The sequence below is a fragment of the Spermophilus citellus genome (genome assembly GCF_964194105.1).
Source record: "Spermophilus citellus genome assembly, chromosome: 4".
Classification (NCBI taxonomy): domain Eukaryota; kingdom Metazoa; phylum Chordata; class Mammalia; order Rodentia; family Sciuridae; genus Spermophilus; species Spermophilus citellus.
The window spans coordinates 7798976-7822651 of record NC_138185.1 but is presented as its reverse complement, the minus strand read 5'-3'; the positions used below and the strand labels follow the sequence as shown (position 1 = coordinate 7822651).

At 62.6% G+C, this 23676-nt stretch overlaps 2 protein-coding genes across 3 annotated transcripts in view; one reads left to right on the top strand and one right to left on the bottom strand.

Annotated features, from left to right (window-relative positions):
• The window catches only part of LOC308646059 (partitioning defective 6 homolog beta), a 174974-nt gene that overhangs the window by 64279 nt on the left and 87019 nt on the right, over positions 1–23676 (bottom strand). The gene's annotated exons all lie outside the window — the stretch shown is intronic.
• RIPOR3 (RIPOR family member 3) overlaps positions 2563–23676 on the top strand; it is a 47892-nt gene continuing 26778 nt past the window's right edge. Inside the window, exons 1-2 of one of the 2 annotated variants that reach the window (XM_081288599.1) lie at positions 2563–3990; positions 22240–22358. In XM_081288599.1, coding sequence (XP_081144725.1) covers positions 3772–3990; positions 22240–22358 — 338 coding nt within the window. In that variant the 5' untranslated portion in view covers positions 2563–3771. The remainder of the gene's footprint in view (positions 3991–22239; positions 22359–23676) is intronic. The other variant, XM_081288598.1, reaches the window with a different exon arrangement.

Sequence of the window (23676 nt, the reverse complement as noted above, 5' to 3'; positions counted from 1 at the left end):
CGGGTGAGGTGAGGGTTGGGGCTGATCTTCTTTGGCCTGGAGGCCACTCCCTGGCTGAACCAGTCGCAGCAGCTGCATGGACGGGGCAGTCGGACCAGGCTGCGTCCCACCTCACCTCGACTATTTGGACTATTTGCGCCGAAAAGAGGTGTGGAGTCCCTCACCACAGGACCCCGTGGTGCTGCTGGAAGGAAGATGTGACCAGCAGAGCGCCTGTCCTCCACTCGGCCAGAGTCCAACGCCACACAATGCCAGCCCCCCAGCCCCCCAGCCCCTGGGGTAGTGGTTCAGCCTCACCCTGCCCGAGAGAGGAGGGGGCCCGGCAGCCAGGATCGTGGCCTGTGGGATGACGGTGGTGGCCTCAAGGTGAACCCTCGGTGGGACAGTGATTGATGACTTCAGTGGTGGCCGTGGCCTTCCCGCCTCCCTTGAGGCCAAGGTCTTTGCACACATATCCTGATCACCCTCCCTCAATGGCCCTTGGCTGGGGGTGTCCCCTCTGAGCAGGCCGTGGCTGGAGGCCTGCGGACGAGATTCCGTTGGTGGCCCTGGCTGCTGGCCTGAGGGTCACAAGGACCTGTGACCTGCTCCGTTGGGCGCCGGGAGGGATGGGGACGCAGGCGGCAGTCTTGGCCTCGGGTCACCAGGAAGGACAGGGCGCACCTTGGCTGAGAGGCCGAGTCACACGTACGTGGCTGCTCTGGCCCAGCTCCCTGGCCACAGGCGGTGGCCGAGGGGGACACCCCCGGGCTCCTCCCAGCCCCCACTGCACCAGGCCCAGGCCCCTGCCCTGCTGCCCCGCGGCTGCCCAGGGAGGACGGATGGGGTCCTGCGGTCTGCCCCTCCCCCGAGGGCTTCTCCTCCAGGGTCTGGCCCTAGCCAGGGACCAAAGCCACTGCTCCCGGGGCCTGGGACTCTGTCACCTGTGTGGCCCTGGAGAGGCGGGAGGCAGCCCAGCGCTCAGCTGGGAGGAGCAGCCGGAGGGCGGACGTGGCCTCGGCCCCTGCAGTGCCCAGCCCTGTGTCCCTGCTGTCCTGTGATGCCCTCCGCCCTGTGGTCACTCAACTCACTGGCGGCCACACAGCACCGCACAAGCCCCAGGGAGGACACGTCTGTGCCCCAGGCCTGGCCTCCGGTCTCCCTGGCCTGGCCTGGCCTGAGCCCTCGGGATACCACAGCCAGAGGCCCTGGGCCGGGGAAGGCTTGTCTTGTGGACAGTGGGTCCCTGCAGCTCTGTCCTGACCTCTGCCTGCCCGCCAAGCACTTCAGACCAGGGGGGAGCTAGTCACTGGGGACACACGGGGACACTGCTTTGGACTTGGCTGCTTTAGTGAGTCTGTGAGTTCCATGACTAGAAATCTGTTCCGACAATTTCAGGTTAGAAAGACACAAACTGGAAGGTTATACGGACATTTCTTTTGGTTATTAAATTTTTATATGCAGAAAGTCCAATGAAATCAATACGAAGAAAGACTTGTCGGTTCACATAACTGAGACTTCTGTGGGGAGTGTGGGCTTCAGGAGAAGCTTGATCCAGCCCCTTGACCTTCTCCCTGGAATCCAGAGCCCTGCAGCACCTTCCCCTCACCCCGTGGCTGAGGGCACATACTCCCGATGGCCACCAGCTCTTGACCTTTCTGCTCCTGTCTGCACTGACTGGAATGTCCTCTGTGTCTCCAGATGAACATTCCTGAGGGAGGAAAGTGAAGTCCATCTCTTTGGGTCAAGCACCAAAATCCTGCCTGTGGCCACAAAGGAAGGTTCCCCCCCCCCCCCCGGGTCCAGTGTGCAAGGATCCCTGGTCATCAGCAGCCAGACCCAGCAGACTGCCAGAGGGCGGGGATGTCCCCCAGTGCCTCCCGGGAAGCGGGGCTCAGTGGGCGAGTCCCCAAGGGCCCTGTCCCGGAGTCCACGGGGAGAGGCTCAGTTGGTTCTTGAAATTTTAGGGAGATCTCAGTTTGGCTGGAGGTTGGAGCTCGAGCATTTCCGAGGTTCTGTCTGTCCCCTCCGGAGCAGGTGGCCAGACCCGGGGTCCAGAGGCACGGTCTTCATCGCTGTCCCCCCCACCCCGGAGCCCCCTTCGCTCTGAGGCGGTGCTGGCTGAGGGCCGCTTCTCCGCACGCTGCTGCATTATTTTCTTTCTTTCTGACCAGGAAAAAGTTCTGCTCTCCACAACAATGTGCCCGCGTCATCAAGGGCTGGAAGAACCCGTTTGGCCATATTTAGAGCCCACAAGAAGGCGGAGTCAGTTCAGAGCTGAACTCTGGGCTTGGGGCCACAGTCCACTGCTCTGCTCTGCCAGGGCCCCGCGGCTCCACCTGCTGCCCCGTGGCCGGAATGTGCCCTCGGGCTCCAGCCGCCGGGATTCTTGAGTGTGACGGACTGAGAGAGTTACACCTGCCGCAGCTCTCAGAAGCTGTGTGACGCTTTCTAGCAAGTCCAGCCTCTCTGAGCCTGAATTTCACGACCGTTTCAAAAAGGGGGAGGGCGATAATAATAAGTACCTCACAGGATTTTATGGAGATTAAGAGACTTTTATTGCCCTGAAATATATACATGACATAAAATCTACCATTTTGACCATTTTTAGGGATAGTTCTGTGGGGTCAAGTGCGTTCACATTTGTGTGAAACCATCACCATCAGCCACCTCCAGAATCGTTCATTTTCCCCAAGTGAAACTGTCCATCAAACACCAACCCCCCGGCCCAGGGTAACCGCCGTTCCCATTTATTTTTTGTTTTGTTTTCGGGGGGCGGGGAGGGGGAGCTAGGAATCCGACTGCTCTAGGGACCTCCCGCGAGAGGAATTCCCCAGGACTGGCCTCTCGTGGCCAGCTGCTGGCTTGCACGGTGCCTGACAGCCTGGAGTCTCAGCTAGTTGGAGGCTGAGGCAGGAGGATCTCGCACCACAACCCACGAGTTCAAGGCCAGCCTGGGTGACATAGCGAGGCCCATGTAAGAGAGGGAAAGAGAAAGAGAAAGGAAGAAAGAGTAGACGTCTTCAAGCTTCGTCTGTGCCGTGGCATGGAGCAAAATTTCCTTCCTTTTTAAGGCTAACATTCCACGGCACACATATGTATGCATATGTCTGTGTACACACACACTCGTGTACACAGTACCACACCCTGTCACCCACCCATCTGCCACCTACTTCCACCTTTGGACCATTGTGAACATGGGTGAACCAATGTCTACTGGAACCCCGGGTCCCCAGCTTTCACGTCTTTTGGGTGTGTCCCAGAAGTCTGATGGAGATGTTTTATGGAGCGGGACTGGGATGCAGCTCAGTGGTACAGCACGTGCTCCGTGTGGGCGGGACCTGGGTTCCATTCCCAGCATCACCAAAAAAAAAAGGGTCAGGTGCAGCTGCTCACGCCTGTAATCCCAGCGACTTGGGAGGCTGAGGCAGAAGGATCACCAGCCTCATAACTAGTGAGGCCCTGGGCCACTTAGCAAGACCCTGTCTCAAAATAAGAAAATAAAAAGGGCTGGGACGTGGCTCCGGGTTTAGCGCCCTGGGTTCCGTCCCTGGCACGACAGCAGGCTAATTCAGGGGGAGGGATGCCTCGCCCAAGACCCGGACTCGGTGCCCTCAGCACACTGAGCTGTGAAACCCGCGCCAGGAAAACAGCAGACGGAATGGTTTAAAATGTGGATTAATTAAAATGAAAGGGTGAGAGTGGCCTTTGCCTGTCTCACTGGTGGTGCCTAAAAGGGGGTGGCCTGGGGCAGAGGGGACGTGGTAGGCGGGTCTCCCAGACGGGCCCTGGATGTCCTTGGCCACGAGTGGTGGGCGGGTCCTTGGTGTCCTTGCGCCTTCTGACCCAGGGGTTCAACCTCTGGGAGTTCATCCCCAAGACCGGGCCTCCAAGTGCCCAAGACTCGAGTCCAGGAATGTCCCCGCGGCAGAGCGCACGACACCGGGCCGACTTCTGTGTCTATCGACAGGGAAACGGAGTGGCGTGTGTTCTGTGACCTTAAGAGTGCTCGTGAGTGAAATGGGAAACCCGCTGTTGGGTGGGAAGGGCTTAAACGTCGCACATCCACCTGGGGTCACGGTGCAGCCGTGTGTGGGGCCCTCACTCGGTGCCGAAGCCCCCAGCTCTGCCCACACCTCCCTTCACTTACCTCTCCTCCTGGTGCAAAGGGGTGGGCACCCGATGACAGAAGAGGAAACAGCGGTTCCGAGGGGTGACGTGGTTTTCAGGGTCAGGCAGCCGCCTGCGGCAGAGCTGGAATTTGATGAAGGCCCTTGGGCTCCAAGGAGTGGAAAAGGGAAGGGGGTTCTCCTGAGCCCTGGAGGAGTGGGAGCGACCTTGACTCCCTCCTCAGACTCGCCTGTATTTCCCCAAAAAACTGGAGGGCGGGAGCGGGAGGCAGAAATCTGCGTCCTGGGTGCCGGTGACTCGGAAGGAGAGCGGAGGGCGGGAGAGCAGGAGAGCGGGACGGCTCGGCCTCGGCCTGGGCACTAGCCAGCGCAGTCCCGCGGTTCCTGCTTAAAGACGCGCAGAGGTCCTGGCTGTGCCTCGACTGGTGGCTTACTGCTAGGCATGTGCTGTGCACACCACACACACGCACACAAGCACACGCACGCACGTGCACACATACACATGTGCACATGCACACGCACACACAGACATGCGTGCACACACGTACACACATACGCACATGTGAGTGCGCACACACATGCACACATATACACAGGTGCATATACGCACGTGCATACACAGACATGTGCATACAGACACATGTGCACACACATACTCACATACGTGCATGCACACACACAGGAACAGGCATACACATGTGCACACAAAGACGCACACACCCACATACAAAAACATGCACACGTGCACACGCTCACACTCACACATGCACACATACGCACATGCATGCACACACCAGGCACACACACACACCCTCACACACACGCACACACAACACACACACACAGCCGCGCAGCTGAGCAGGAGGGACACCAAGCCCCGCGGGAGCCAAGCCCCTACTAGATGGACGCAGACGCCACGGGCCCAGCCCTCCTCAGAGCCGAGCAGGGACGTGGGGACTCTCCCTGTGACAGGGCGTCAGCGGGGTCTGAGCAACCCCAGCTCGTTCCAGATCTGCTCAGCGCCTGGTGTCATGGTGCCCGTCCGAGGCACGGGGACAGCGGGGTGGCTGGCCGCTCTCCTCGGGCAGCACACCAGGTGCTGGACGGAAGGAGGGAGCTTGTCCCCAAGCCCTCGGGCTCCCCACGGCTCCTGAGGGTCCCCGCTCCTTCCTGGCACCCCACCCTGTGGTCTGCGGGGGCCGGGAGGCGGCTCCTCTGGAGAAGCCGGGGCTGCCCTGGTCCTGGGGAGAATCTGCGGGGAGGACCTGAGGTGGCCCATGGGCTGAGGGCTTCACCCCGGACAAAACCGCCCCTGGGTCACGCGCTCCCCGTCCACTCACCTGCCTCAGCCGCGTGGACGCGGTGCCAAGACGGCATGCGACAGAGTGGCCCTGGGAAGGCGTCCACGCAGGGCCCTCTTCACTCTCTCGCGGCCAGGAGCAGGGACACTCCTCAGAGGGCTGGGGGCATCACAGGGAGCCACGCGGACCAGACCCTGCCTTCTAGAGCCCGCGTCCCTGGCAGGGTGACCCATCCCACACAGGGAAACTGTGACACGTGGAGTGTCCAGTGTGTTCAGTGCCAAAGGGCGATTCAAGGAGGGACTGGGACCCGGGGCTGGTGGAGGTGGTCACACGTCTAGGAAGGGGACGGGGGAGGGTGGGAGGGTGGCACTGAGCGGGGGGCGGTGATCTGCGATCCCAGCCCCAGGAGGCTGAGGGGCGCAGCGAGACCCGCCTCAGCACAGAACCAGAAGAGCTGGGGACGAGGGCCAGCGGTCCAGCACCCCGGGCCCGGCGCCCAGTTCCAGTTGCTCAATGAATGACGCTTGGGACACGCTGAACCAAGAGCCTCGGCTGCGGCTGCCCCCTGGGCTCTGGAGACAGATCGTGGGTGTGACTCAGCCGCCACGGTTGCCTCCCGTGGGACATCTGGAAGGGACAGCTGTTCCCTGCCCTGAGGGGTCAAGGAAGGCTGCCCAGGGGAGGCAGCTGGGACTTGCTTGGGGGCAAGTGTGACCTGCCGAGGAAGGACAGGAGACCAGTCCAGGGCGGGAACAGCGTGGCCCGGCCGCGGCGGCACAGGTGAGGGCCAGGGTGCTGGTAGAGACCTGGAGTTGGGGTGGGAGAGGCCTGGGTGCTGGGCGACCTGCAGGGCAGCGGGTCCTTGGTCAGCACCCAGGGCTGGACGGCCCTGGGAGCTCGTCAGCCGGCGCCTAAAAAAGATCCTAAGAACATAAAGACGACTCCTGTGCCGTGAAATGTGCCCTTTTAAGTAGACGACTTCATGACAATCAGCACAGTCACAAGGCGGTACGGCGGTCACCAGAGATTCCAGAATGTTCTCATTACACCCAAGACCCCAGGCCCGTGGCAGCCACCGCCCTCCCCCGCCCGGCCCTGGAGAGCCGATCATGCGCCTGCCGTCCTGGGTCTCCTGCTCTGGACTTTGGTGGGACGGGGTGTGGGCCGCCTGGGACTGGGTCTGGCTGTGTCCACGCAGCGTCCGTTCCGAGGTCCAGCTGCAGGGCAGCCACCCAGTGCCAGTCCTCCCCACTGCCACGTGGATCCTGCCGCCTGGACAGCCTGGTCCGTTTGTCTGTTTGCTGGACGGCCTTCAAGTGTCTGCCCCAGGTGGCGCCCACAGTGTGTGGGGTGCCGCTGGCCGCCGCCTCCTGCCCTGATTACTCTCCGTCCTTTTGAGTGCGGCTGAGCTGAGGCATGTGAAGCGGCGGCTCCCCGTGGGTTGGACTGCGTGCCCAGCAGCAGGACTCTGGTTGAGGCTGCGCACAGCATTGGATGGAAGGGCTGGTGACTTCTCCCATGTGGGAGGACCAGAGGAATAGCCATCAGCAGGGGCCTGGGGTTTGCAGCCTGGGGGACTTGGGGGAGGGACGGGGCAGGGGCAGGCCCCTCCAGGTGTAGAAGTGCCTGGGTCCAGGGTTGGCTTCCTCCTCACAGGGCAGGGCCGCAGTGTCATCCCTCCTGGCCTGGTGCGGTGGCACATGCCTTTAACCCCAGGTACTCAGGAGGCTGAAGCAGGAGGATCACAAATTGGAGGCCAGCCTCAGCAACTTGGCAAGATCCTATCTCAAAATTTGAAAAATAAAGGGCTGGGGATGTGGCTTAGTGGTAGAGCATCCCTGGGTTCAATCCCTAGTCCCCCAAAAAGACAAGAACAGAACAGAACCCTCCCTTCTCAGGGAACCAGTGTAAACCGGGCCTTGAGGAGGCAAGAGCCCGGCCCATACCTGTCCACAGGGGGACGGTCTGGCGCTGAGGCCTGGCCTTCGCCCCGCTGTGCCCACTGAGAACACCAAGCACGCACCACCCGTGTGCCTCGTCAGGGTCCTGGCTCCCACTGGCCTGTGGCTCACACAGCACCAGGGGTCAGCTCTGGCCACCCCCAAGACCTCATGTTTCTTTTGGGGGTTGGTCATCATGACGCCCAGGGCTGGTCCTGAACCTGTGAGCTCAGGTGACCCCTGACCTCAGCCTCCCAAGCAGCTGGGACACGTGTGCGCCACAGTGCCCGGCGGGCATGCGCGTTTCTCCAGCGGCCTCCGGGTGCCCTGCTCTGATGACCAGCGAACATGGCTCTCCGGTCCCGTTTCACAGAGGCAGAAACGAGGTTCAGCGAGGGAAAGGAGGCTGCTTCTGTCAATGTCACAGAGCCAGACTGTGGGACCTGCTGTGACTCCGGAGCCCCTGTCTGGCCGCTTGACCGGGGGGAGGGTGGGTGGCACAGGAGGCTTCCCCGGGAGGCTGGCTCTGCAGAGGCCGGGCTGGTTTTCTGTTGCAGCAGATCAAGCCCCCAAACCCCCCGGCTTAACAGCGCCCACAGACCAGCTCCCGCTGCGCAGCTCAGAAGTCAGGTGGCCCTGGTCTCTCCACCTAGGATGTCACCAGTTGCTGATCAGGCTGTGGGTCTGTGGACAGATTGGCGCCCAAAACCATTCTTTTTTTTTGACTGGGGATTGAACCTGGGCATTTGACCCCTGAGCCACGTCCCCAGCCCTATTTTGTATTTATTTAGAGACAGGGTCTCACTGAGTTGCTCAGGGCCTTGCCTTGGCGGAGGCTGGTTTTGAACTCACGATCCTCCAGCCTCAGCCTCCCGAGCCCCTGGGATTACCGGCAAGCACCACGGCCCGCGGCCCAAGCTCATGTTTGTTGGCATAAACCAGCTCCACGTGGCGACAGAGCCAAGGTCCCCACTTCCTTATTAGCCATCGACTGGGGCTACTTCCCCGCATCCCTCCCTGTGTGGCCACTGTCTCTGCGCAGCAGGGGGCCGGGCATCCGCCTCCCCCAGGTCGCTCTCAGCCTTTGGCCACTTGTACCGGGAGGAGCTGGCCCTCTGCGGGGCTCCCGTGAGGACTCCGGTCAGGGTCCTGGAAGTGCTGCCCACGGCCCCGGCGGCTCTGGAGTGGCACAGGTGGCCTTGTCCTACTGTGGGAGGTGGGGGCGCCCTGGGAAGGGCAGGGGCAGCCCGGCCTCCTCTCGTCCTCTTGGAACTTCGCAGATTCAGACGGATTCTACGTCTTCCTTCTCTGGGAGCCTCCTAGGGACGGGGAGCCTGTGTCACCCCCCGGCCTGCATGTTGAAACCCTGAGCCCCAGGGTGACGGCGCTGGGCGCGGGGACCTGGGGACCTGGGGACCTGGGAGTCCTCGTGCACGGGATCAGCGCCCTCGGAAGGAGGCCCCAGACGGTCACTTGCCCTCTCTCTGCCACTTGATGCAGCAAAAGGGCCTCAGGCTGCAGCCCTCGGGGGGCCTGACCCCGAGGACTCTGATCTGGACTCTGGCCTCCAGGACTTGAGGGACAGATGTCAGTTTTTGAGCAGCCTGGTCTGCGGGTGTCCTTACAGCAGCCCAGGGGACTGAGACAGAGCCCGGCTTCGGGGCCGGGAGGTCTGTGCCTTTCGCCCAGGTCACTGCGAGAACGAGGCTCCCACGGCGAACGGCCGAGTCCGGCCAGTTAGGGCAGCGGCCAGCTCTCCCTGCCCCCTGTGCAGGGCTCTTGGAGCCCTGGGCACTGGCAGCTCCCGTCAGAGGCCTCAGACCTCATGATGGACCTTGGCAGGGGACAGTCATCTGCTCCCAGCCAGCCCAGCCTCGGGGAGCGGTTCCCACAGACTCGCCCCATCAGGTCACAGAAGGTGGCTTTTACAGGAACTGCCCCTGGGCCGAGCAGACCCCCCTCGTGGAGCAGGAAAAGCAGCCGGCCAAGGGGACACGGGGTCGGAACAGCAGGTGTCCAGGGAGGCCAGGCTGGGGTCCTGCGCTGTCCAGGGGGACGGTCCAGCTGCACCCTGTGCCCAAGCGTCTGTGCCAGGGGCAGGGGCCAGGGGCCGAGCCGCGCCCTCGGGAGTCTGGCTGGTCCCGGGATCTGCCAACCGCGGCCAGGGCCCGAGCCTCTCAGGACCGTCCCCTCCTCCCCGGATCCTCCAGGGCCTTGACGGTGTCCTCCGGTAGCTTGGGGCTCACTTGTTGAGTTTTAAAACTTTAATTTTCCTAAAATGGCCGTCATTGTCCCTCCCCACTGTGCTGGACGCTGCTCCAGGGCTTCCAGTTTCCCAAGCGTCACTGAACCGGCCGCTGGGGTGGCCTGCGGGAGGTCGTGGGCGCCAGGGAAGAGGGTCTGGCTAGTTTAAGCTGAGGGCCTCCTGGAAGACCCCGGGGAGGACACTCACCAAGTGATGGGTGTCCAGAGAACTGGGCAGGGACCGAGCCGGGGGCCCAGGAGGAGCAGACCCCGCAGTGGGCCCTGCCACGGGCAGGAGGAGGACAGGGCACGATCTGTCTCCCGTCCTCTGGCTCCAGAGTCCTTCTCCAGGGAGCAGCGTCCTCTTCACCTAGCTTGGGCACCTCCCCTTGGTGAGGGGACAGCGGGCTGTGGTCCTGTCCCAGCCCAACAGCAGTGAGAAGAGCCACGTCCTCAGGGGGACAGCGTCAGGAACCCCGGGGAACGTTCTTGGAAGTAATTCAGGGTCCCCGTCCTAGAGTGCCACTGCCCAGAGGGCTTCACCTATGACCCCCGCCCTCTTCCAGGGTGTCCCCTCCTCTGCTGTCCCTCGCCACCTCGAGCGCGTCCACGCTTTCTAGACACAGGGTCTGGGTCTCCCCCCTCCAGCGCTCAGAGCTGCCCCCACAGCTCATCCGCCTGCTCGTCGCCGAGCTGCTGGGGAAACGAAGCGCTTTCTGTCTGTTCTGGGCTGAGTTGTGTCCCTCAAAGACAGTTGGAGTCCCCGGTCCCAGAAACAGGGCCTTGGGAGACAAGATGGAATGAGGCTGGGTCATCAGTGGGTCCTGACCCAGTACGAGGTGTCCTTATGAGAAGACGGGGTGCCAAGGCAGGAGCAGGAGCGGACCCCGGCGGGCAGCCGCGCAGAGCAGAGGCGGCTCTTCCCTAGAGTCCTTGGGGAGAGCTCAGCCCTGCCGACACCTGACTCTGGGTCCTAATCTCCAGAACTGGGGACAGTAAGTTTCTGCTGTCTAAGCTGCACAGCCTGCAGGACTTTGTGACAGTGGCCACTGGACCCGGACCTCCAGGGTCAGCAGCACAAGGCTGTGGAAAGATACAAATGATCCTTTGAACTCCTTGTTTTCCTCTTTATGGGTGCATCTTAATCACACATAACAGCGGGATTTGTTGTATTCACCCGTGCCCATGATACGACAGTGGGATTTGATGAGTTTCACTCCCCAGTGCCTCCCTCCCCCATCCCTCCCCCATCCCCTTCTTCTGTTCCGGGTCTCCCTTCTGTTTTTTTAAATTTGTTCTAATTAGTTACACGACAGCAGGACGCACGTGGACACATTGTGCACAGACAGAGCACAACTTCTCCTTCCTCTGGCTGCACACGGTGCACAGTCACCTCAGTAGTGTGACCATACATGTACATAGGGCCACAGTGTCATTCTACTCTCCTTCCCACCCCGCAGCCCCAGCCCTCCCCTCCCTCCCCTCTGCACAATCCAGGTTCCTTCATTCTTCCCCATCCTGCCCCCCTCACTACAGATCGGCATCCGCTTATCAGAGAGAACATTCAGCCGTTGGTTTTGGCGGTTGGCCTATTTCACTTAGCATGATGTTCTCTAGTCCAACCATCTACCTCCAATGCCATCATTTCATTCTTCTTTAAGGCTGAGTAATATTCCATTGTGTATATGTACCACATTGTCTTTATCTACTCATCTGTCGAAGGACATCCAGGTCGGTTCCATAGTTGAGCTATTATGAATCGAGCTGCTATAAACATTGATGAACTTCTCTTCTGATGAGGACAAAGCAGCACGTCTTCCCAAATGTGAAGTGAGATCACGTAAGGTCATCTCAGTGGCTTCCATCTTATGGATGAGGACTCTGAGGTTCAAAGAGGACACGTGACTTGTCCAAGATTACAACAAAGGCTGGATTGAACTTGGGCTTTTTGACCCCAAGGCTTAGACTTGCCACCTCCGCAAGAGTCTGTGGGTGCTCATCTTGTGGTTCCTGATCTGTCTGGAGGTCACTACTTCCTGAAGGTCACTACTTCCTGGAGCTCACTTTTCTTTTTTACATGATTTCAAAATTCAGTACCATCTTTGTCTTTGTGGGAACAACCAGTTTCACCCACATTTTTGGTAACAGGAGCCCCATAAAGCAAGCTCTTTTCCTGGTGATTTTCATTACAAAATGGAGATGCATTCCCAGCAAAATCATCTCCCAGCAGACCCGAGGAAGAATGTTTGGCAAAGAAGGAATTAATTGATAAACAGCTTGTAGTACACAAATCCTAGCATCTGCCTCAAATGTTTTGCAACACTTTTGGGAACTCCAGGCTTACGGTTCCAGCCCAGGCTGTTTATTTCAGGCTGTTAAAGCCACAGCATCTCCCTGGAGCTTGGGAATCCGCTGACTTCACCCGGAACGTCCAGCCGGGCCCAGGCTCCGCGGCGGTTCGAGCGGGGCTGCAATACCAGGGGAGACCAGCAGGGGTCTCCCGTGGGGAAGCCCAGGGTTGGAGACGGGGCTTCAGGACTCGAGTTTCTAGAAAGTCGGCCTCGGGGAGGAAACCCGCTCTCCTTAGGGTGTGGGCTGACCATCTGGCCCGGTGGCTCAGTCCTGAGAATGGGAGGCGCGTGGGCTGGGGCCAGGGCTGGAACAGTCCCCCCGCAGGCGCCGGGGAGGAGGAGAGGCCCAGCAGAGCCCCGGCGGCCGGCTGGCCAGTCCTCTTGTACATTGTTGACCTCGCAGGCCAGATGGCTCTTCTCTGTTGAGCCCCTGACCACTTCCTGGGCTGTGAGCAGCCTCCGCCACAAACAGGCCCTGCTCCTCGCAGCCCACGTGCCGGGCAGGAGTCCCGGGGCCTGTGCTGACCACCCGCCCCAGGCTCCGGAGCCCAGGGGCCGCAGAGCGGGGCCCCGACCCCTCACTTCCCAGAGCCTGAAGCCAACCGCGCCCCCTCCCGGAGGTGTGCACCTGCCCCCGGCTGCAGGTGTGGGGACGGCCTGCAGAGGTGGACGCTGGGCCAAGGTTTCCCCTTCCTGGGATTTCTTTTCCTTCCTTCCTCCCTCCCTTCCTTCCTTTTTCTCCTCCTCCTCCTCCTTCACCAGAGATTGAACTCAGGGGCACCCGACCTCCGAGCCACATCCCCGGCCTATTTTATATTTTGTTAAGAGACGGGGTCTCACTGCGTTGCTTAGGGCCTTGCTTTTTGTTGTTGTTTTTGCTGAGGCTGGCTTTGAACTTGCGATCCTCCTGCCTCAGCCTCCCAAGCCAGTGGGATGACAGGTGTGTGTCACTGCGCCCAGCTCTGTGATTTATTTTTGAGGAGCAAGAAAGGGGCATCATGGCGCCCTTGCTGTCTGGGGTGGGCCATGGCTGTCCATCTGGTTCCTTCTTAGTCCGGCAGGGGGCGGCCTCTGGAGAAGGCTGCTTGGACCTTTTCTGCCAACTTCTTTATAATAGGAAATGAAAACCGTCCAACCAGGGCATCCTATGCCGTTACTGGGGGGTACTAAACAGTTAGCACTTTACGTTTTCTAGTTAACCCCTTGAACACACCCACATCGTCCCTCCTGATGCTCCCCCTCGACAGACCTCGGGTGGTGACTTGTGACTTCTTTGTGCAGGAGGAGGCCATGAGGCTCCACGTCCTTTGTCACAGATGCAAAATGGCACATTCTTGGTGTCAAAAACATCCCTTAGGAATTGTTGATCAAGCAGAGGGCCCTGTCCCAGCTCCCTGAAGGCTGCCGTGTGTCATCTCCCGGTGACAGTCCAGCTTCATGTTGTTCTGTGTGAGTTGATGGAGCCCTGACAGGCCTCCCTGTCCTGCAGCATCTAAGAGGTGCCCACTGGGAGGCCAGCTGCCCGAGGCCCGTCTGCTGCCCAGGGTGCCCCCAGAGACCTACGTGGTAAATGTGCTGCTCGCCCACCTCCCACAGGTGCCCTTCAGTCATCTGGTTTAGAAGACAGTGACACTGCTGTGTCACGGTCACAGGTGGTGCTGCCAACAAGGGGACATGGTGTCCACCGAGCCGTGGGAGGAGAGGGTGGAGGGCAGCGGGCCGTCATTCAGGAGTGCCAAGGCGCCCTTTGCTGGGGGGTGTTAAAGGCTGGGGACATTTTCAAGCGTCACTCTGGCTTTCTGGGGGGCAGGGGCTGACCTGGGGGGGGGCGGAGGGGCAAAGAGGCCGGGCTGGGGCTTCCTGGGAAGCAGAGCACCCAGCCGGAGCAGACCGGGGAGGAGGCTGGGTAGACCAAGGCCTGGCCAGGGCCCCGGGGTCCACCGGAGGGGAAGTGGGTCCCTGCTAACTAGCAGGATGGAACAGGGACAGACTTGGCAGGTATTTGAAGCGTCTGTCACACGCCCCCAATAAAAACAAGTGGAAAGGTTAGCGGGCCTGGGCGGGGCCAGGGGAGGTCCCCACAGGGCTTGTACCCAGGTCCTGGGAGCCAGCAAGGGGCAAGGGGACCCTAGACAGGTCAGGGTCAGTGCGCTCATCCCCTAGGAATGGGGGGCAGTGCGGGCCAGGGGCAGGGAGGGAGGGACGGGGCCAGAGGCTGCGTGGGAGCAGGGCCTGGAGCTCAGAGGCATCTCCATGACATGGGCTCAGGCAGGTTGGCCAGCGGGTGGCCAGTCCTTGTGGGCCGGGGATGCTGGGTAGGGGGTGCTCAGCCCAGGTCACGGCCAAAGCCAGCGGACGGAGCCAGCACCTGCAGTCAAGTGGGATCGTGACGGTCAGGGTGTGGTCTGAGACCAGATGGCAGCTGAGACCAGGGGCGGAAGGGCTGGACGGGCAGCGGGAAGAGCTGCTGGGGAGGGAGAAGGGTGGACTCGAGGGCGCTGCAGGGGAGCCCCGGGGGACTGCGGGCCACCCCGCTCGCGGACCCTCGTCCACGAGGGGTCAGGTGGGGTCTGTGGGGCTGCTGGCTCACAGGGAAGAGGTCACGGCCGCGGACTGAAGGGTTTCTGTGACCTAAGGTCCATGTCTGTCTTCCAGTTTCAAAACCAATTCAGACATTTTTGTGGGTCCTTGTGCACTGGGGTGTGTACGGGGGTGTAGCTGGGGACACGCGGGCTGCTGAGCCCCTTCTGGAGGTGGGGGGGCCGCTGGACCTGCCAGAGCCACAACCTGTTCCTGTGAGGGGACCTGTGTGGATCCCGTTGTGACCAACCTGACACAGAATGTGCGGCTGCCACTCTGGCCACCACCCGGCTGGTCGAGGGCCCTGCCCACGCCTGGGAGCTGCCCTCAGGAGGCTGTCCTTGCTGTGGGCTCCGCCAGGGGACGGTGGCAGGGTCCAGAGGCTGTGCTGTTCATGGCAGTGGGGGACGCTGCGGGTTCACAGGACGCTCACAGCGAGGACCGCTGGCCTCAGTGCCACCCGGGCCACGCTGCGTGTGCAAGCCGGGAGGCGGGTTCTTGAAGGTGCGGTGCCACCACTTGTAGTGCATGTCACCTGCTGTCCCCAAGCCTCAGGTTTCCCCCGAGTGGTGGGGAGGGAGCACAGGGCTCGGTCAGGCCAGCACAGAGAAGGAGGGGGACGCGCAGAGCGCCCGGAGCCCAGGGCCAGCTCCCACCCTCCAGCTCAGGGCCCCCTGAGCGCCCAGCAGGCCCGGGGGGGCTTGTCGCTCGCTCTGTCCCTGAGCCCTTCATGGCCATCAACCAGGGGCAGTCTCCAGCCACCTGGCCCCTCGCTCCCCCGAGGACAGTGTCGGGAGGATCCCCTGCCCCCGGCCCCCACGTGACCTCAGTCCCTCCTGCGGCCAGAGACCAGCGCAGGGCTCGGAGTCCCCAGAGCCCTTCTCCCAGGTCCCCGCCACCTCCCTGCCCACCCTCAGCCCCCAGCTGCCCCACACACTCTGCCCTGAGAGTTGCTGGCCTCCCAGGTGACCCCTGGCCAGCCCCCGTGATGGTCAGTGGTGGGGCCTCACAATAAGATGCCTCTGGTGTGTCACAGGAAGCCAGGTGTCCTTTTACCTCACAGGGCCCTGGTGGCCTCAGCTGGATGGAGATGATATTCGGAGGCTTATTTTTTTTAAAGAGGAAACGTCCTGTAGTTAGAGGTCACCAAGTCCACCCGGGGACTCACTGTGCCGCTGCAGACGACTTAACCAACCTCGCTGCTTTCTTCAAAACGATTCTTTTCTAATTCTGAGGGCATGTGTCCACTGTGGGACATTCGCAAGGCATTGTCTGTCTCAAAAATAAAACGGAGGTCACTTCATGTACAGTTCGTATCTCTCTGTTTTTGATCCTGGGGATTGAACCCACAGTGCTTAGCCTCGGAGCCCCAGCCCCAGCCCTTTTGAAGAGAGTCTGAGTTACGTAGGGCCTCACTAAGTTGCTGAGACTGGCCTTGAACACACGATCCTCCTGCCTCAGCCTCCGGGGTCACTGGGGTCACAGGTGTGCCACCACATCTTGCCACTCAGCTCCACATCTTAGTTTGAACGGTTCCTGGTTCCTGGTTCCAACCTTGAGGTTGTCTTCCTGAGAGGGACAGGAATTCCACTTTAGGGCTGGGCTGTGGTTATTTAACCGTGACCTTGCCCTTCACCGTTTGTGGCTGTCCCAGTGTTCTTGTCTGTGAAGTGGGTGTAGGGACTCTGACACCCACTGTCCACTCACATGACTGCCCCTTGATGAGCCCACAGGCCTTGAGGGTGGAAGGGCAGGCGGGGGGTCGAGCAGGGCCTCCTGGACAGGAAGGGGCGGGCTGACATCAGGAGGTGCCATCGACCTGCAGTGCTGGGACACTGGGCCTGGGAACTGGGCTCCCCAGGGAGCCGCTCATTCCTTAGCCTGAAGCCAGAGCCGCCCGCCCACAAGCTCTGCAGCTGCCTGCAGAGCCCCCTGGGTCCCCTCCTGGCTGCAGCCATACTGTCAGGTGGCTCCGGAGGGCAGTCCAGCAGGGGGCCAGGAGTGGGCCAGGACAGCGGCTGCCACCAAGGCTTTGTCCTGAGGTCCTTTACTTAGGCACTCTACTACAGAGGGACCACGGGGTGTCATGCAGACAGTCTCAGTGAAGGTCACCCTGAAGACACCCCCAAAACAAACCACCTCATCAAACTCAGGGTCCCCTTCTGCCTGTGGCGGCCCTGCTCTGCCCTGGGGGCTGTGCTGGGGCAGAAAGGGCGGCCTGGGGACGGGTTCAGACCCCAGCGCCAGGGAGGGAGGAGGGGAGGGGGGACGACGGATGCAGTAGCTGGGGTCTCCTGCAGCGTCCCCACGGTGTCTGAGGACCACCCCTCCCTGGGATTGAGTGTCCTGCCGGGGGGACCCTGAGCTCCAGGCTGACCCACCATTTTGCAGGCAGGAAGCAGAGGCCCAGGGGGAGGACACTTGTCCAAGGTCACATGGAGCTGGAACAGTCCCCTAAGGCCATCACACCTCCCTGGGGGCATGAACCTGGCTGTGGGGGGCAGGCTCCCCCTGGTTCCCCTCTGGAGGTCAGGAAAGATCCCCTGAACGTGCCGGGAGGTGGCTGGCCCCACATCCCTGCAGGACTTTCCCATGTGGCCGGGGGGGCGTGGGAGGTGACATCCGATGACGGCCTTGTGAGTGGGTGCTGCTAGCAGAGTGGGCTGGCAGGTCAGGAGCCGAGGGCAAGCACCCCCTCAGACCAGTGGGGACTTGGGCGTCCCAGCGTCCTTAAAGACCTCGCCTGCCGGCTGTGGAGACACCACTTGGCCAGAGGCAGTGGCCCCAGGGCAGTGCGGGCCCACAGCAGTGGTTCCAGTCGTGGCTCATACCTGGGCCAGGGGGGTGCAGGGGCTGCTGAGCAGGCAGAAGGCCTCAAAGGACGCTGTCACCAAAGCCAGAGGGTGTGGGGGGCCTGTCCTGCCCCATCCAGGTGCTGTTCCCCAGGCCCCCGACTGCTGCCGTGTTCCCGCAGACAGACCAGGCGCTGGCGGTCCCTGCGCATGGCCCCTCTCCGCCCGAGCCTTCGCACACCCCGTTCCTCACCCACACACTCTGCCACCCTCCTCCCTCTGTACCAAGACACGCTCCTCGTTTGGCAGACGGAGATGTCCCTTCCCCGGGGTCCACTATTCCCGTTCTTCCCCGGGCTGAGCGAGGCATCTTGTCACGGTTTAGATGGGAGCTGTCCCCCTGAAGCTCACAGTGACCCAGTGCCAGGTCTGGAGGATAAGTCACTGGACTGTGACAGTCTCAGCCCCACAGTGGTTAGTCCCCGATGGCATTAGCTGGCTGGTCACTGGAGGGCGGGTGGGGCTGGAGGAGGAGGGAGTTGGGGGCTCCTGGCGCGTGGAGTCTCCGCTTCCCTCGGCCTCACTCCCCAACCCTGACGTCCTGCCTCACCTCGGGCCCCAGGCGTGGGCCGGCCTTCTGTGGACTGAGACCTCTGAAACCCTGAGCCCCGAATTGAACCCTTTCTCCCTGCAGTGGGCTTGGTCGGCCATTTAGTCACAGCAGTAAGGAAGCTGACCGAAACACTGTCTTTGCCCCCTTGGGCCTCTGCATGTCCCCACTAGGGCACAAGCTCACCGGGTGCTCACTGCCACCCGCCAGCCGTCTTCCCCGGGACCCGTCCACAGCTGTACACCCAGGGCTGCATCCAGCAGGTAGTCAGTAGGTGCACGCGGAGGGGTTCCTGCCCCAAGCCCTGCACAGGACAGGCAGGGTCCCAGCTGCACAGCTGAGATCCCTGCGAGGGACGCAGGACGGGGACAGGGTGAGGGGCGAGGCCACTTTCACCCTGGGCCCACAGGGAGGTCATTCTAGGGCCAGTGTGGCAGAGTGCAAGGGCCTGGGGGCGCCGGCCCTGCGGGGAGGAACCGTCTAGGTTCTCCCAACTCTTCCTCTGGAGACCCAGGCTGGCCATGCGCGTGGCCTGGTCCTGCCCGGGGCCAGGTGGGGGTTGGATGGCAGGCTCCCTGCCTGCTCTGGTGCAGACAGCCAGGTCCAGAGCGGCCAGCGAGGGCCGCCGTCCCTCCCACACGCAGTCGCACCCCCGTCCGGGCTGCTCTGCCATTTCCTTTCATTGCTCCACCAAAGGGGCTATTTTGGAAACTCCTCTAAGCAAACCAGGCCTGGCTGGCATTTGAGAGGAGGAAAAAGAGCCCTAAGTGAGGGACTGGGCACAGGACCCACCCAGCCCTGGAGCCCATGGCGCTAAATTTAGAAGCATCACCTCTCAGGGAGGTGAAATTGCAGGTTGCCTGTGGGGTGGGCGGCGGGAAGCACTGAGCGGCTCAGATTCCGTGGAAGTGGGTCCTGCTTCCTGCTGCCACACCTTGGGGCAGAGGCCCGGGACGGTCCCAGGGCCCGGGGAGCAGCCGCCCAGTGAGACGCCCTCCAGCTGGCCTACCTTGTCCAGAGACGTCCACCCGAGCGCAAGCTGCCTGGTGCGGGGCCGGAGGGAGGAGAGAAGGACAGAGGGCGGAAGAGCCGTCCTGTCTCCACCAAAGGTTTGGGGACTGCGTGGCCACGAGGCCTCCCTCCTCTGCACAGGACCCAGCGGGCTCGTCCCTCGTGCCCTGCAGACTGCCGGCTGCTGGAGCCACCTGAGTGTCCCTCCCAGGACTCGGGGCCTCCCCAGGACTCCCTAGACCTGCCACAACCCAGCAGCCACCAGGCAAAGGCGGCCACAGCAGGTGAGGTTGGCGTGGGGGAGGCCCCTGCCCTGCTGTGCCCCCGGGGCACAGGTGACCTCAGCCATCCTGTCCCCGTCCTGTTTCTCTAGCTGGCAGGACTGCGGCCGGCCAGGAGGGGGCGCTGCCGGCCCCATGGAGCAGCTCGGCGGGCGTTGGCCCGGGGGTGAGGGGACCTGGGCGCCCTCACCTGCAGGGTGGGCGTGGCGTTTCCAGCCACCGTGGAGCGCCGCCATCCCAGTTTGGCAGGTCCCCTCACTCGCGGCTTCTGCCCTGCCCCTGCAGGCCCCTCAGCCCCCGGGGTTATGGAGCTCGGCTGGGCAGCAGCCACCCTGGCCTCGAAGGCCAGCTCCCGGCCCGGCCCTGGCATCTCCTGCCTGGGGGATGGCCCAGGAGCTGTCCTCCCTGGCAGCCCCAGTTTCTTGGTCTGCGGGGTGGGGACAGCAGCAGCTGCCCCGCTGGCCCGGGAGGCTGAAGGAGGCAGACTGATTGAAGCCCCGGGGGGGGGGGGGGGGGGGGCGCCCGTAGGGCACTGGCTCAGAGGACAGCAGCAGGGGGACCCCACAGCCACGCGGCCACTGTCCTGAAGAAGCTTTGTCACCCCCACTCCAACGCACCCTGGGACAACAGAGCCGAGCAGCTGGGACACTGAGCAGCCCAGCATGGCTGCCAAGCCAGGACCGTCACTATCTGGCCCTTCCCAGGACCCTGGGCCCCTGCCAGGGTCTGGCACCAGTGATAATTACTAGGGCCGCTCCTGGGGCTGCCGGGCCGTGACCAGGGGACGTGACCTCGGGCTTTGAGTCCTCATTCTCTGGTTCCATAAAGTCTTGCTGCGACTCTTGGGGGGGGGGGCTCAGGACCCGCTTGTTTAGGCCGGAGCTGGTGTCCCATCTAACGGGAGCCACAGCAACTCACAAGGACAGTGACAGGGGACCTGTGGGCTGCGGAAGGCCGAGGGGCCTCTGAAACTGGAGAGCCGAGAGGTGTCCAGGAGGGCGTCCTGGGGGAGACGGGGCAGTGTCCAGGGAGCCAGCGCCGCTTGGCAAGGAGCTCGGAGTGAAGAGCCAGCCTTGTAGAAAGGGCAGGTCCCCAGGAGGTCCCCGCCCTGGAGCCTCTGTCCCCTCTTATGGAAAAGAGGGTCACGCGGCCTCATGGTGCAGTGGTGGCAGCTCAGACCCTTGCACCTCATGTTGGTCTGCGGGGGCCCCAGCTCTGCTGCCATCCCCCTCTTACCTGAGCGGGAGCACCTGGCATTCGCTTTTAGGAACCCACGGAGGCCTGTAAGACGATGACCAGCTGAGCAACAGCCCTGAGGCGTGTGTTGGCCAGTTTCCCTGGCCTCGATATTCCTGCTCGGTGGAAGCCACCAACAGGATGTCACAGAATCCCTGAATGTTTGGCAGCCGATTCTGAGCTGGTACAAGCCCAGATAGGGCCAAGGTCCTCCTGGGCCAGAGTGTGGACCCCTGGCGCCAGGTGACCATCAGCTTGCCTGCTCCGCACCAGCTCTGCCACTTCCTGCTGGGGCCCGGGACTGGCTGAGTCGCCCCTCGGAGCCTCAGTCTCCTCTTCTGCTGAATGAGGTCAAGGATGGCTTCTGTCCCAGGGGCGGGGAGGCGGCAATTTAATAGGATAATTTGCACAAAGCCTTTGGCACAGGGCTCAGTCACTAGGGTGCTCAGTACAAGGCGCCTGCAGGGCCCACCCGCTCCGCTGCGGGTCTCTGCCAGGTTCCAGCAGCCCTGGCTCCGGGCTGGGTGCTGTGTGGACACGGTCCCCTCCGCCGCAGGCTGGAGGGACTCCCCTGGCTCAGCTCGGGGAGGGCCGGGTCACCAATGGCACAGAGCCCACTGCTCCGGGCGGCCCCTGCGCACGGTGGGCTCTGGGTGCCGTGCTCCAGGTTCTCCCAAGCCTCTGAGGACTTTTCCGTTCCCAGTTTGCAGCTGCGACCGCGGAGGCCCAGGCCCTGCGGGGGGCCCGGTGGTACTGCAGCCCACGTCCGGATTCTTGGTTTCCGAGGCCCCTACCTGCTGTGCCCGGGGCTGTGGCCTGGGACGTGGTACCAGTGTGCCATGGGGTGCAGAGGGGACCCGAGGCCCTGGCAGGGCTGACCGCACAGAACACAAGACTGGACACCGGCCACTGCGGTGCTCCAGACAGAGGCCCCGCTAGCGCAGACCACGGAGGCAGGACTCAGTCGGTGGGTGGAAGGGGCTGGGACGCAGGAAGGAGGGCATGGTGGGGTGGGAGCCGTGGGAGCCGCGGGGTCCCTGAAATCCTCAAACTGACACCACCTTGGCTGAGGATCAAAACATGAAATGGTAGCAGCAGAGATTTAGGTTAGATAGGAAGGAGAACTTTCCAACTGCCCATGCTAGAATATAATATACCAGCTAGAAGGACTGTGTCCCCAAGGGACGTGGGGCCAACCTAGAGACGGTTTGAGAAAAAGAGAAGACAGAGTTCTGGGCTGGCCTCACTGAGCCCTAGGTCAGAGACGGGGCATGGCATGGGGACGGGGCGAGGGCCACGCAGCCCTGGGTGCGCACAGTCCCTGGATGGGGCTCGTCACCACCTGTCAGAAGTCTCCCATGGCTCCCAGCTACCCTTGCTCAGTTACAAGCAAGTCCCCTGGGGCTCCCAGGTCTCCGCCTGTGCTCGGTGGTCTCCGCCCCCACAGGGCCCGGCCGCTGATGCTGCTGGGTGACAGACGTCCTCCCTGGCGCTCGCTGCTCCTGCTGCCCTGGCCCTGCTGGCCTTCCTCTCCCGCCTCCTCTCAGATGGACCCCAGCAGGGGCTCCCTAGCCTCGGAGGCGGGAGGGACAGGGCTAGGAGGCCCGCATCCTGGCTCAGGGCATCGCTGCGGGCAGCAGGGACCCGAGGGCAGAGTGCAGAGTCCCGGGCTCGAGGCCTGCTGCCCCCAGCCCGCACTAGCTCCTCTCCAGCCCTCCCTAGGGCTGCTGTGCGGGCAGCACTCAGTGCCTGCCGCTGACTGTCCTGTCCTCTCCTTGCAGGTGACGGCCATGTCAGTGAGGGTGCGGTTCCTGAGCCCCGGGGACGCGGGGGCCGTGGGGGCCGTGGGCCGCAGCGCCTCCTTCGCGGGCTTCAGCAGCGCACAGAGCCGCAGGATCGCGTAAGCACCGCCCGTGCCCGGGGCCTCCTCCTCCCTCATCCTCATGGCCGACTTGCGTGTGTGTGTGTGTGTGTGTGTGTGTGTGTGTGTGTGTGTGAGAGAGAGAGAGAGAGAGAGAGAGAGAGAGGGAGAGAGGGAGAGGGAGAGACGGTGCCGGAGAAACCTGTAATTTTCTTGAGACCCAAACAGTCATCATTCTAAATACTCTGTCTGTTTCCCAGGCCAACCTGGCAGGTTGAAAATAGTCTCAGAGAGGTGAGTCCACGAGCCCAAGGTCACACAGCAAAATTCAGGACTTAGTCTCCTAGGGGTGGGGTTAGGAAGGAATGCCCTTCCTGTTTGGTAGCCTGACAAAGGGGCCACCTACTCTGGCTCTGTGACCCAAGGCAAGTGACTCCATCTCTCTGAGCTTGGCTTCCTCAACTGGAAAATGGGCGTCATGAGCCTCCCTCCCTTAAGGGGTTGTCACAGAGGTGTGAAGAGGTGACTCGTGGTAGTAGGTGTGTGTGGGGAGTTGCAGGGCCACGCCTGGGGTCAGCAGGGAGTGGGTGGCAGGTGGGGGCTGTGCCAGGCAGGCTGCGCCCTCAGTCCCTGTCACACTCTACACTGAGTCCTGGGAGGAGGCTGTTTCTGTCCCTGGTGGCCCAGCTCCTGGAGCCCGGGCCTGGCTGCTGACCGCTTGGGTCCCAGGCCGGGCACTGTGCAGGCCCCTGAGAACCGTCACCAGCTCTCAGCCCGAGGGCCCCAGACCCCTGCCGGGGAGGTGTGTTGGGCAGCGGCCAGTGAGTCCACAGCAGCCGGTCCCGGGTCCTGGGTGCCGCCCGCCTGGACCGTCCCCACCCCCTTGCTGCCCGGCACCTCCCACAGTTGGGAGCAGGGCCCGCCCGCCGTACTGCCCTGTGTCCTGGCCACAGTGGCCTCCCCCAGCCTTGGCAGGCCGGTGCCCTCCCCCGGAGTGCCCCATCATCTCCCGGCCCCGCAGCTATGTCCTGGGGACCCTGAGCCTGGCCAGGCCCCGTCCTCACTCGGCCCTGCCTGGCTCCAGTGGCTGTACCCCAGTGGCCAGGCCCCGGCCAGGCCCCCAGCTCCCTCACTGCCCTGCTCCCCTCCGAGGTGCGCCAGGGGCGGGAGGAGGACGGGGGCAGCTGGGGGTCCTGGGGAGTCGCGCCTCCGACCTCTGCAGCCAGGACTCGGGGACAGACCAGCTCCACCCGCCTGGGCTCAGTGTCAGCAACAGCAACAGGACCAGCCTGGACACGGGTCACCCAGGGACCTGGCATGGTGGGGGAGGGCGGGGGGCTTCTGAGGTGGGGGTGGG